Source organism: Podarcis muralis, chromosome 5 (assembly GCF_964188315.1).
Source record: "Podarcis muralis chromosome 5, rPodMur119.hap1.1, whole genome shotgun sequence".
In the NCBI taxonomy this organism is placed as follows: Eukaryota; Metazoa; Chordata; class Lepidosauria; order Squamata; family Lacertidae; genus Podarcis; species Podarcis muralis.
In genome coordinates, this window is record NC_135659.1 from 41,412,936 (window position 1) to 41,426,435 (window position 13,500).

The window sequence follows — 13,500 nt, forward strand, 5'->3', positions numbered from 1 at the left end:
AGTCATATCACCAGGATGAGGGTTTCCGATAATGAGTTTCAGGGAGATTGGTGTGGAAGTAGGCATTCCTTCAGATACCAATTCCTAGGCCGCAGAGTAATCTCCCTGTAGCTGTCTTGTGAATATTATGTTCCAATTGGCATGTCCCCTGTGAAGTTTGGACCATCTGTTTCCTTTCACCAGGCAGAAGATGATATTATAGTGCACACCAAGTGTTTGACCAGGATCTCCAGATTCCTTGCATAATTGTAGCTCGCGTTTCCTCTGTCCCCAGAATGAGCCATTAAGTTATGATGATGATGGGCGCGAGCTTCAATAAAATTAGGTGCTGGCTTTCACAGGGTCTGTTATCCATCACGAGCCAGGCATAATAATAAGACTTGAGAATATTCAAAGAGTTCTGTATATGTGTATTATTACCCCCAGATTGCAGACAGGGGTGGGACTGTGACTGAGAGGATAATGGTCTGTGAAAGGTCACCTAGCAAATTCATGGCTGATCTGAGACCTGAACCAACTACTCCCCAGCTCATATCTCACTCCTCTTAGCCACTGTGCTACATCACACCACATTTGGAAGGAGAGGACAGAACTCCTGGAACTAGACACATAGCCTCTATAAGAAGATTAAACTCTGACACTGGAAACCCTTTATTTGGTGAGGCTGATCCATTGTTTGCTGAATCCTCTGACCTGACACTGCACTGCTCCTGCTGGTGGTCTACTTACAAAATCTCTTAAATTCACAAGAAAGTGGGAAGCTGGGGCTCATCAACCTGGGAAGAAGAGAAGGAGAAGGAAGACTCTGATCCTAAACCTCTGCTGCCTTGTGGGATATCTTCCAAAGAAGAAAAGGCTGAGGAGTAAACCCTACTACAAAAATCCAGAGGGGAGTGCCTAAGTTGGTGCCTTGTACACCTCCTTCCAGCAACTTCTGCAGCCAAGCTGGTGCCAAACATATTTCTCTGCTTGTCTTTGGGCCACATCAGCATGGCCAAATGGTATGGGTGTCTTGTTTTCTGGGCAGCCCAGGACGTCCATACACACGGCCCAGGCTAGTGCTCTGGGAAGGCACTTTGGTGCTGCTAGCGCAGCAGTTTGACTTCACCCCCAGAGGTACACTCCATTGTCTTTTGAGACACAAGAAAGCACAGGAAAGCAACCTGCATACCATCTTGAAGGGCATAAAACTTGAGCCTTTGCCACACAGGAGCTAAATAGCATGATTAATTTCTGCAGGATATATGTGCAGAACAGTTTGTTTTTGCTTTAGTTACTACATTTATATCCTGCCTTTCTTCCATGATTGAAATTAATGCAGTTTACATGGGGTTCTCCCATTAAGGCACTGAGATTTTAATTTGCTGTTGTTGATCCCATCTTCTAGTCCATGTTCTTTTATGGGGATGACTGTTGAGCTTAGCAAGGACTTGATGGTCTACATGGCTGTCTGGCTGTTTTCTGTGGGAGTGGTGACTGAGGGCTATTACTACAGGAGATAAATGTTTTTCCTAGTGAGGGAACAAAGCAGTTACCATCTGGATGTGTCTGTACTTGTGATTTTGGCCTGGAAACCTTAACATCTAATGAAATTGGCAGTCCTGTATATTTCTGGGCAGGCTTAGATATTGATATTTTTCAGCTGCAGAGGAAAACAAAATATGCAGAGCGGGGAAATTAAGTACAGATATATTTATTTTAAAATAGCCAAATGTTGACACTTTAGTATAACTTTTCTTTATCTTCATAGGTGCCTCTTACTGAGCCTGTGGATCCAGTGGATTTGGAAGAATACCTCCTTACACATCCACTTGCAGTGGATTGCGGCCCTTTGAGAGACTTGCTTGAATTTCCTTCTGACGATATTGAAGTTATCTACAGTCCTCGAGAATGCAGAACGCTTGTGTCAGCAGTACCCGAAGAGAGGTAAGGGCTAGCCAACAGAGACCTTGTGCCCATACTTGCAGCTGAGCAGGTATGGGAGATGGCCTGGCTGAAGCCATTAACAGGAGTTGGACTTCTTTATCCCCATATTCTTCTCTTCCTTCGCCACTCAAAACTATGCACTAGAGCCAGGACAGCTTTGAGAGCAAAGGAAGCACAAGTTATACAGGTACAGAGAGATGGCAGTGGTGGCAGAATCAGAGTGTGGGGCCTTGGAGAAGGGAACTGTACCCCTTGAAATTCTCAGTTGAGCTGAGAAGCAAAGGGAAAGGCAGTGAATTGACTGTGAGTCTAAAAAGCAGAGGCCCTGTGTCACATGTAACTTATGGCGTAAAGGTGGAGGAAGCACGGTAATAAACATTGAATGAAGGAAAGTGGGGCAACCAGTATGCACTTGTGATGACTGGAAACGTAGTAGATGTTTACAGAATGCAAGCTGTATTTATTACAGTGGTACCTTGGTTCCCGAACTTAATCCGTTCCGGAAGTCCGTTCGACTCCTGAAACCATTCGAAAACCAAGGCGTGGCTTCTGATTGGCTCCAGGAGCTTCCTGCACTCAAGTGGAAGCTGTGCTGGATGTTCAGCTTCCAAAAAATGTTCACAAACTGGAACACTTACTTCCAGGTTTGCAGTGTTTGGGAGCCAATTTGTTCAGCAACTAAGCCGTTCAGGAACCAAGGTTCCACTGTACTGGGGTATTAAATGGTAGTTCGGCCTGTCAGTCTAAAATGAAATAAGATGTTTGTGATTTGAAGAGACCATTTAGAGCTATTTTCCCCTCTCTATAGTGAAATGGACCCTCACGTGAGGGATTGCGTAAGAAGTTACACAGAAGACTGGGCCATTGTGAACAGAAAGTAAGTTGTGTATTTAAAGTTATATAATTGAAGAGATGCCCTTCAACTGTGTGTGTTGGGCGGGGGGTGGGGGGACTGATTTTCAGAATGCAGTTGTTGTAGCTATCAGTAACTATTCAGAGCCGATGTAAGACCGTACTTGCTATTTTACAGTTATCACTTTTAGGCAGGTGCCCTTAAGGATAACTTCCTAAAAAGGGGGAGATAACTTTTCTGAATGCGTTGGAGGGAATAATGGAGAAAGTATGAGTCACCTATTCATATTCTTTTCCCCCACCTTTTTGCTGTGGATACTTATAGGAAGCAAGTTCTAAGCAAGGAAGAAAGGGCTTGCCGTATGCAGTCGAGATGTTTGCAATGGAGCAGTTCAGCAGTCAGTGGGATGACTCATAAAACGTGTCAGAATAGAGCCTTTTTGCGTGAGACTAGAATATATGCCAAGCTCACTTGTCCTCCCAGCGCTTTTGTAATCACTTGGTAAAACCACTATTAACTACTCAAACGATTTATATAATTGGGTAGAAAAGAAAATGCCAAGATGAGGAATAAAAAGAAGAAGAAAATAATAATAGTGGAAAAGGTTGTTAACAAGAAATGGAAGGCGGTAGGAAATAACCCTCTTTCGATGGTGCAGGAGTGTCATTTTCTCTGTGTGCAGGTTCAGATTATCATTCACAACTTTATGAACTGTGGTTTATGAGTCCAGGAATAGGCATTGGGGCAGAGGGCTCCTCGCTCACCCTTCCTCCCCTCCCCTTGGGTGACAACTTTGACACTTCATTCCTGGCTTTGTGTTAAGCCACAGTTCCCTTTATATCTGAACTGGGGTAATTCAGGCTGAACGTCAGTTAACAAACCAGGCTAACAGGTCAGGTTCAGAAGGAGGTAGACAAGATGGTGCTTGCCAGTTTTGGCCGCCGCTGTTTCTCATCTGGTTCTGCCTTTATAGTAGAGCAGAATATTTGTACACTGCTTAGAGAAATATTGCCCTCCATGCTGGCTGGGGCTGAGGGGAAGCTGTACTCCAGTACATCTGAAGGGCACCAGGAAGGTGAAGGCTGACATAGAGCGACACTGATAAAATATGGAATGTTTCAAAGTAAAATTATCCAGTAGCAATGTTAAATATGTTAATGTTATTGGGCCTTCTCAGACATATCAGGCAATCCTAGCCAGACAGCCCTATTATGGGCAATCTATTCCATTTGGCAACCCCTTGTGTTCCGTGTCATGTCTGGTTCCACCCATAAGCCTTTTGCCACCCACCCTTCTTTGCAGTCAGAATGGAGACTGCAGTGAGACAGGAGAGTGCTGTCAGCTTCTCAGGAGGCCAGAATAAATGTACATATTTCCCAAGAGTTGTCATTAGTAATCCCAGTGATACGCTCTTCAGATGTGCAGGTGAAATAGAGGAGGAGGGGCAGAGAGTTGTCACATACCCATCAAGATCACATACAGAAAGAATAATTTTAATTTGGCTTCTGGGAAAATGGTAACACCTTGGGGATGGGCAACTCTGAGAATAATAGGCTAGAATGATCACAATATTGCAACTGCCTTGATTGTCAGAACACATATGGGTTTATCCCAATATAGCCAGCACTGCAGACAGACATTATTGTCTGCTATAATAATGATGGCTCCTGGACATTTACCTTTGGAGCTTTCTGATTTATATACTAGAGCAGGATTTGAGAATTTGTGTTCCTCCAGATGTTATTGGACTTCAACTCCATTAAGCCCCATCAAGCATGGCCAATAGTCAGGAGAGATGGGAGTTGTAATTCAGCAACATACATAGTAGGCATGGAAACCTTTGGCTCTCCAGATGTTGCTGGACTACAACTCCCATCATCTCTAGCAAGCACAGCCAGGGATGATGGGAGTTGTAGTCCAGCAACAACTGGAGGGCCAGAGATTACCCTCACCTGCTCTAAAGTGTCAACAGCCTTTGTCAGATGATATGTACCAATATTACTGAGAGCCAGTTCATGCACAATGCCTGTGTAGACAGATTAGGCATTTTTTATGGTGTGGAGAAAGTGAATCAATCTCATTAAAAAAAGAATTATATGATCTTACCCACCAGGGCTCTTCCTGTATTCTGATTAAAAGCCACTGAGTTGCAACGATAGAATACGGTAAATAGACTAAACATCAAATTGATACAGTAGCCTTTATAATAGTCAAAGACAGTGGTTCCCAATTGGTGGTCCATGGAACCCAGGAGGTCCATGGCACCATTCACGTAACAAAAACTACCATAGAGGTATCACAAATTTCAAAAGTAGAAGGTTCATGGCTTGGCTTTTGAAAAACAGGGGGTCCGCAATAGTTAGATAATTGGGAACCACTGGTCAAGGAGACCCTGAAAGCAGCCACACTAAAACAAGCAAATAAACAAATAAATGCTGTCATACTTGGATTGCTTATAAAAAATAGTGATTTAATGAGGTGAAGGATACAGTCTACTAGGACAAATTGTTTGCATTTAGCTACATCGTGGTACACTTCAAGTATTCCATTGCTGATCGACGGGTGCTTATGCTTATAGGATTATATGGTCACAGCAGGAGTCTTTTCTTATTGCAAGCAGGAAAAGTAACAAGTATGAGTTGATTTTTAAGGCTGCAAGTCTCAATATCCTACACTGGAATCAACACCTGCAGTCAAAGAAGAGAAAATGCTGTTTTCAAAAATTCCTGTTACAGAACTTGATGGACAGCATGATGCTGTAAAGAGTAGCAAAAATTATTTTCTGGGGAGGGCATTAAGCTTTCAGATGTTGCTCGCCATTTCTGCTTGGTTTTGTAGAGGAGAGATACTGCTTAATACGATCTGTTTTTGAATAGATATCACAAACTGGGAACAGGATTTAACCCCAACACATTAGACAAACAGAAGGAGAGGCAAAAAGGCCTACCCAAACAGATATTTGAGTCTGACGAAGCTCCGGATGGCAACAATTACCAGGATGAACAAGTAGGTGCTTTATGAAGCCTGCATCTTAAAAAAAAACAATTCACTGTATTAAAAATACATGTGACATTTTCCATATTTCACTTTACATGCTTCGTTTAATTTCTTCAATCTCAGGATGATCTTAAAAGACGGTCCATGTCAATTGATGACACGCCACGGGGCAGTTGGGCTTGCAGTATTTTTGACTTGAAAAACTCCCTCCCAGATGCTTTGCTTCCAAATCTTCTGGATCGGACCCCAAATGAAGAAATCGACCATCAAAATGATGAGCAGAGAAAGTCCAACAGACACAAGGAACTTTTTGCATTGCATCCAGCCCCAGATGAGGTATTGTGAGCTTAACTGAGACCTGTTAATACTAGCACAAAGCACACACAAGTGCCAGGTCCAACTCTGTAGCCAGATAGTGAGTGCTGGTCTATTATAGTAGGAATATATATATATATATATAAAACAACTTGAATTTCAGAAGTCATTAAAATGAGATGGTGAGGGAGAAGAGAGAGGCAAAATAGCATGAAGATCTGCCATAACTTGTTGGGTTTGTAGGCCTGTAGGGCCACAGCCGTCTTAAGTGGGATGAATTTCATGAGTCTACTTTGTTTATGACTAATGTTGAATACGAGTCCTAGACTTTTGACAGCGGTGTTTGCCAGCTTTTGTAGAAAGTGTAGAGGGGGGAGTGGAGGAGCCAAAGATTTTAAAGGGATTGACCCTAAGATTGTATTTGCTTTTGTTTCCATGCGACTGCTGCCAAAGCAGCATGTCATTAAAGCACAAATCTGGACTTTTGGATCATCGCTTTCCAAGGAATTTTCTTACAGAACTCCAATCCGTTATTCAGTAGCTCTCCTAAATTAAACCCCTCCAGTGTTATTTATAGTTGCAGCAAAAGCCACACGCTGTTAAGCTTGAAGATTAAATTGTATTGAATAGGAGGGGAGGAAATCTACTTTGCCTTCTTTAGCCATTTAACAATACACTTTGTTTGTGGAAGGAGTGCATGCATTACTTGCTGGATTTGTGCCCGATTGCAGGAAGAACCAATAGAAAGACTGGGCATCCCTGAAATCCCCAAGGAACACTTTGGTCAGAGGCTTCTTGTAAAGTGTTTGTCTTTAAAGTAAGTAATAAGGTTGTTAATTTTTTAAAAAATATGCATGCTTACATTTGATCTGTCAAATCAATGCACCTTGTATGATAATTGGGACTGATAGAACTACCAACACACAATTAATTTTTCAAATTCTACATTGAGCACCTTAATGTGCAAAGAGGGCAGTAAGTCAATTAAATATTCCCATCGTACATTAAAAACACTGGAAAGAATGATAAAATAAGCTTGCCACAATATTCAAACCTAGTCATGCTTTTGTAAAATGGTATGTACTATAGAATCATAGAATTGTAGAGTTGGAAGGGGCTATGAGGGTAATTTAGTCCAAACCCCTGCAACTTTTGCCCAATGTGGGAGTCAAATCCACAGCCCTGAGCTTTAAGAGTCTCATGCTCTACCGATTGAGCTACAAGGCAGCAAACCCATACATTAAAGTGGTATTGAGTGCAAGGAAGTAAAGTGCTAATTTAATGAAGGGATGTGGAATTTTGAGGTCCATTAAAATAAATAAATAAAGATTGGGCCAGATGTATTTCCCCTGGGAGAAAATTTAACGGGATCATCACCACTTGAAAGGTCCTATTGCTAGTGCTCACCAATTTTGATGGGAGGCCCACAAATTGAACTTGATGGTAGACCCACAGGCAGCACCTTTAAGGGTGATGTTAAGGCCTGGCTAAGTTCGTATGAGTTCAGGTCATCTTTCATGTAACCTGTCCCTAAACGGTTTAGGGCTTTAAAAGTCAACACTAGCACTTTCAATTGATCCAGAAACACGCAGGCAGTCAATGCAACTGGTATAATAAAGATGTAATGTCTGCAAAGTCTTACTTCACAGCAGAGACACAATTCCTTCCCTCATCCTGTTTACATCTGGCTTTTATCCCACAAACAAAGGACAATTGGCTAAAAACAACATGATTGATGTAGCCTTTTTTTTTTGAGATGAGATTTTACACCACCAGTCAGACAACTGATTCAGTAAGACAAAGTTGAGTCTTTAAATCCATGGCTGCCTCTTTAAGACTTGAGACTTGAGGCAGTTAGCAAAGCTTTCACTGGGGAGAAGAGAAACCTGTTAAACAAGTTTAATGAAGTGGAGCTCCTGAATGTAGGGTTACCTGCAGCTGGTTCATTGCCTATAACTCTTCTCTAATAACACGAGGTAAAATTTTACTGGTATTCCCTTAGAGAAATAAAGCACAAAACTGATTTTCCACATGGCTGTATTCATCTTGTGTGTCCTCACTTAGGTCAACCCTTCTTGTTAGGGAGCTCCAGTTAGACTAGAGTGCCTCTCGTAACTGAGATATATGTTGGAATTGCCTCCAAGAGGAGAGCTGCTTTTAAGTCCTGACACTAATCCAGATGATTCCATGGCATAGCCTTTTACAGGATGTTGTACCAGAATGCAGCTCCCAGGAGAACTCTTGTACAGTGAATGGCTATATAAAAAACAAATTACAGCAGTTAATTAAGATTTTCCTTTTACAGAAATCTCTTCATATTAGATCTGAGGAAATGATGTTTGTCTTTATTGTACAGAGTTCATGTTTATCTTGTGGTCTTTTTTTAAAGAAGAATGAGAATTGTGTTTAGTGCCTGGAAGGACAAATATGTATATAGTTTTTATAGTTTTAGGAACTTTAAGCCCACATACTCAAAACTGAATTCTGATGTTTTATTTGCTTCTGAGATTTTAGTCCTGCATCATTCAACAAAGTCCATTATAAATGAAGTAATATAAAAATACAACAATTAGCTTTAATAATAACAAGTGTAAAAGAGCCAAGAACATTACAGGTATCGATAAACAAACCAGCAGTTACAAGACAGTGAAGAGTCATATACACCAGCAGATTCTTTCAGGTGTTACAGAAAAATATCCCAGTCAAGGTCAGAGTATATCACAATGTCTAAAAGTTGTCATAAATGCAAGGGTGTTCTGCCATCTGCTCAAAAAATTGTGGTGAGCAATTATTGAAATGAATGGGACTTGCTTTTGAGCAGAAGTGTTTTGAACGCAGTCTTTATTAGCTAATAGTCATTATTTAACTGGCAAAAGGTACCATTAGTGGCAAGAGAGGGACAGTTTTGAGACTTACAGTTCTTTGTTCTCTGCTGCCAGTGATAGAAAGATAGAAGCCATGGTGAACAGCTGATTGTTACAAAAGACATAATCTCATTGATCTCCGTGGAGTAAATTCATTAATTCTGGTATTGGCAGCTTTGGAGAACTGCATTTAAACGAGATAAAGCTATTTGTGATTAACACCCTGCTCCTAAACACTTTATGCAGAAGGACTGTTGTGTTTAGCTCAACAGTTGCAAATAATGGGCTTAGGGTAGGGCTTTGATCCAGTTTGCTGTCCATTCCCATTCACGCCTAAGCGCTAAACAACTTCTCCCACTGATTTCATTAGAAGTCTGTTTAAGATTATGACCTGAGATCTCGTAATACACAGCAGATTTTAAAAGGTTTATGAATAGCAATATACAAAAGTGCATAAGCTGCTGCTGTGCAATCAAACTGGCTGACAACCTGTTTTAAACACCAGCATATTTTGGATGAGGCATGTCAGCTGGTCTGCTGATTAGGCCCCATGCAGGATCAGATCAGGGGAACATGTTGCAGGTTTGGGCTTTGCAGGACTGCCTCTCGATGGCACAACTGTTAAGTAGAGTCAGCAGTACGTGTTTCCCAGAAGTTGTGAACTGCCCTGTGATCTTCAGATGAAGGGTGGTATACAAATTCAAAAAATCATCATCACCTGACAATTGGTTTGTCTAGTGCAGTATTGTCCAAAGCGACAGATAGTGACTCTCCAGGGCTTCAGACAGGAATCTTTCTGAGTCATACCTTGGAGACAGCAGGGATTGAACCTGTGTCCTTTTGGTATGCAGAACATGTATTCTACCCCTGAGCTATGGCATCCTAAAGTTTTTTTCTGTGGAGCCACACAGCTGCAGTAGTGCAGTTTCAGCTGGGAAATAACCTTGTTGCTGTTTGGTTGTGTATAAAACTGAAAAAATCTAAGAAATAGAGCTAAACCTCCTTTCTCCTTTAAGATTTGAAATCGAAATAGAGCCGATTTTTGCAAGTTTGGCATTATACGACGTTAAGGAAAAGAAAAAGGTGAGTTATCTGCTTGATGCTTGCTTCCTTTGCATGGTGTTTGAACAGCATGCAGTAAAACATAGGTGGTAACAGCAGCTCTCTGCTTAAAAGCACTTGAAGACTTCACTGGAATACTGCGTTTTTCATCCCTGCTATTCAAAATTACACTGAGAAATAGAAAGCAGAACAGAAGGAACTGAAAGTACTATAAAAAGCAGACCCTGTAAAGAATGGTGGAGGTTGCTGGATACAATAAACTATTTTACAGGTTGCCTGATTATTTTGTTTATTTATTTACAGTATTTAGGATATTTCTAGAATGCCCTTTTTTGAAAAGAGCACAGGGTGGTGTACATCAGCACAAATAGGCAAAACTCAGTGAACATAACTAAAAACAGCTGATTCCAGCAGGGAGAGTGAAACATGATGGGCCCCTGAGTTTGTTCCACTTCTATATATTTTTTTTATTGCAATAGAAAAATAAATGAAATAAAACCAAATAAAGTTTAGGAAGCAATGTAAAACAGCAAGGAAGTGAAGAAATAATGAGAAGCAGCAAGCGGAGAGGGAGGGCTTGTGTTGTTGTTTTTTTAATGCTTCAGTGGAGGAAAAGAAACATGAAGAGAGTGAAAGCAAATGAAGACAACGTAACACAATGCAAAGAAGGAAGAGTACAAAGAGAAATAATGAAAGAAAACTAAACTGAATAGAAGGGAAACAGTGAGACGTGAGGGGGCGGGGGCAGGGAAGAGCGAACTGCTCCGTCAAGGCAGGAGGAAAAATCTGAGGAGCCTGTCTCCCACAATTCTTTGCTCCTGCCTCAGTCACGTCCAGAGGAACTACACAATATCATTTTAAGAAGCTAGATTTATGGATGGAAAGTTCCACTTCAATCCAAATTATATTTCCTTATGAGAGGGCTTTTTTGGGGGCCTGAAGTGAGAAGGGTGTTAGAGCAGGACCATTCATCCTTGCCAAAAAAGTGGATCTATCTATCTATCATCTATCTATCTATCTATCTATCTATCTATCTATCTATCTATCATCTATCAAATCAAAATCCCCTAAAGTATATTTTCAGATTATCTCTGATCAGTTGGAAATTATCATCTGAAGGAGAGGGAAAATCAAAACACTTGAACTGCCCGCTACCAAACTTTATCCCTATCTTTCTCTCTAGGTTGCCTCTAGAGGGGGGATGGGGATGTTCCCCATAGCTGCATTGAGCTATCACAAATTAGCAAAACTGTACTGGAATGCTTTCCACTCCTTATCCAGGTCCAAGTTAGGGAGGAAGGCTGGGGCTCTCTTGTCATTCTTGATGGATGGCATTGAAGCATGCACCAAGGAGAGGGTGACGAGTGGAGAAGTGGATCCCTGGCTGTGCATGCTGTTTTGAGTATATTGGTTTCAAAGCCTTGCTTATTTGTTTGAAAGGTTATACTTCTCTACGGTATCATTGGAGGGAGGGCTGCAGAGTTGGTTTTTTTTGGTGGTAGTTTATTTTTAAATAAGCCCAAATCATATTGGGACAAATAGCTACATTGCCTGTTAAGAAATGAACAATTTAGCTAGCTAACAGGTTTTTTTGTCTGCTGTTAAAAGCTAACCACAGTTGGCATGAAAGTGAAATTAACATATGTGCGGTAACATTATTTTTTACATTTTTTATTTTGGTGAAGCCTTTGGATATATTTCAGTGTAATAAGCTATTGTTTTCTTTTAGATTTCAGAGAACTTCTACTTTGATTTAAACTCTGAACAAATGAAAGGGATGCTGCGTCCTCATGTTCCACCTGCTGCCATAACCACGCTGGCCCGGTCAGCCATTTTTTCTATTACATATCCTTCTCAGGATGTCTTTCTGGTAATAAAGGTAAGATTTTTTTTCCCCTTTATGACTCTTTATCTCGGAAAAGTGTATTATCTCCTGGCACGAATAAGCTAAAGTTTCTGTGCCCATATAACAATATATTAAGAAAAAATATCACCTGGTTGCATTTTGCTGGTACTGTGTTTATTTTAGCCTTCCTCAATAGGGAAAACTGAAAGGAAAACTACAAATATTGTGAAAATCAGATTACAGAATGACGCTGCTTAGTGTTGCCATTTCCTTTTGCTGACTGAATTCAGTCATTCTCAAATTGAAGAGTTCAATCTCCAGAAGTTTGGTTTTTGATTCTAAGATATAGACTCTGTCCAAAGACAATTCTTGCTTTGACCTTTCTTGCCTTAGACTTGTAACATTACTGAACTCTGAAAGCAGATAGGGCAATATCGAGCAATGCCTTAGCCTGGGGGAGGCACTTAAGATAGTCACTATGCAATAGAATTTTTGAAGAAGAAGAAAAAAAAAGCTTCCTAATGCCATGGGAAATATGTTAAGATTGAGATTCACATTGCGTTTTCCCAAATTGCCGAAGCAAGAGGGAAGCCTCATTGACAGCAGCGTTAAGAGGAGATTCTGTTCTCAAATTTTGCACACGTCTCATTGCATACCTTCTGAAGCCAGAATCTGCATATATTCACAGTAGTTGATTTTTACAAGAAAAGAGAAAAAGATTAACACCATGCAATCTACTTCAAAGAGCTTGCACTTGCACATTAATGCTTGTAAACTCAATGAGATGAGCCTAGCTAGCAGTCATTTGTTGAAAATAGTGCTAAGTTTTTGGTCTGTGAGAAGGAAAAGGACATGAGCAAGATAAATAAGCCAGAAAAATAGCTTGTCATATGTCACAGGCCAGGTGCCGTCATATATTGTGCTCCTTTTTAGATCATTCCCCTGCCAGTTAGTTTGTGAAATGGCTGTTTGCAATGTAATCTGGGCCCAAATGAGATTTGAGCAGTGTGAGAAAAATTATTTTATAGAAAACTTTCTGCTTCCAAAACCTAACCACACTAGCTATGACATCCTATGCTACCTTCCTCAACCCATTTCCCTGGTTCCTAGGGGTAATGGGAATTGCAGTCCAGAACATCTGAAGGATACTAGGTTGAGGTTAGCTGATCTGCATACAGTGGTACCTCAGGTTACGAACTTAATTCGTTCTGGAGGTCCGTTCTTAACCTGAGGCGCGCTTTCACTAATGGGGCTTCCCACTGCCGCCGGCCTGCGATTTCTGTTCTCATCCTGGGGCAAAGTTCTCAACCTGAGGTACTACTTCTGGGTTAGCGGAGTTTGTAACCCAAAGTGTAACCCAAAGTATTTGTAACCCGAGGTACCACTGTACTTAGCTGCCCAGCAAATGTTTGGAACTGTCAGCCTTGGCAGTGCCATTTGTGCTTTTGAAAGAGTGGGAGGAGGGACTTTGGTTCCAAGCCAACCTTAACCCCCACCCACCCCAATTGAGAAGATGTAGAACTTGGGCTGAATTTAGCACCTTCCACCTCCTCACAGATTATCAGTATTGTCCAAACTGATGGTGCTGACCATCTGTTTTGATGTTTTTTGGAGTCATAGAAACATGCCTGTGTGCT

The 13,500-nt window shown here is 41.1% G+C and overlaps 1 protein-coding gene across 7 annotated transcripts in view; it reads left to right on the forward strand.

Moving 5' to 3' along the window:
- The window catches only part of DOCK7 (dedicator of cytokinesis 7), a 108,644-nt gene that overhangs the window by 20,931 nt on the left and 74,213 nt on the right, over positions 1-13,500 (forward strand). For all 7 annotated transcript variants that reach the window (XM_077928660.1, XM_077928662.1, XM_077928666.1 and 4 more), the window contains exons 3-9: positions 1,751-1,926; positions 2,735-2,803; positions 5,656-5,785; positions 5,900-6,112; positions 6,823-6,908; positions 9,972-10,038; positions 11,747-11,896. In XM_077928660.1, coding sequence (XP_077784786.1) covers positions 1,751-1,926; positions 2,735-2,803; positions 5,656-5,785; positions 5,900-6,112; positions 6,823-6,908; positions 9,972-10,038; positions 11,747-11,896 — 891 coding nt within the window. The remainder of the gene's footprint in view (positions 1-1,750; positions 1,927-2,734; positions 2,804-5,655; positions 5,786-5,899; positions 6,113-6,822; positions 6,909-9,971; positions 10,039-11,746; positions 11,897-13,500) is intronic.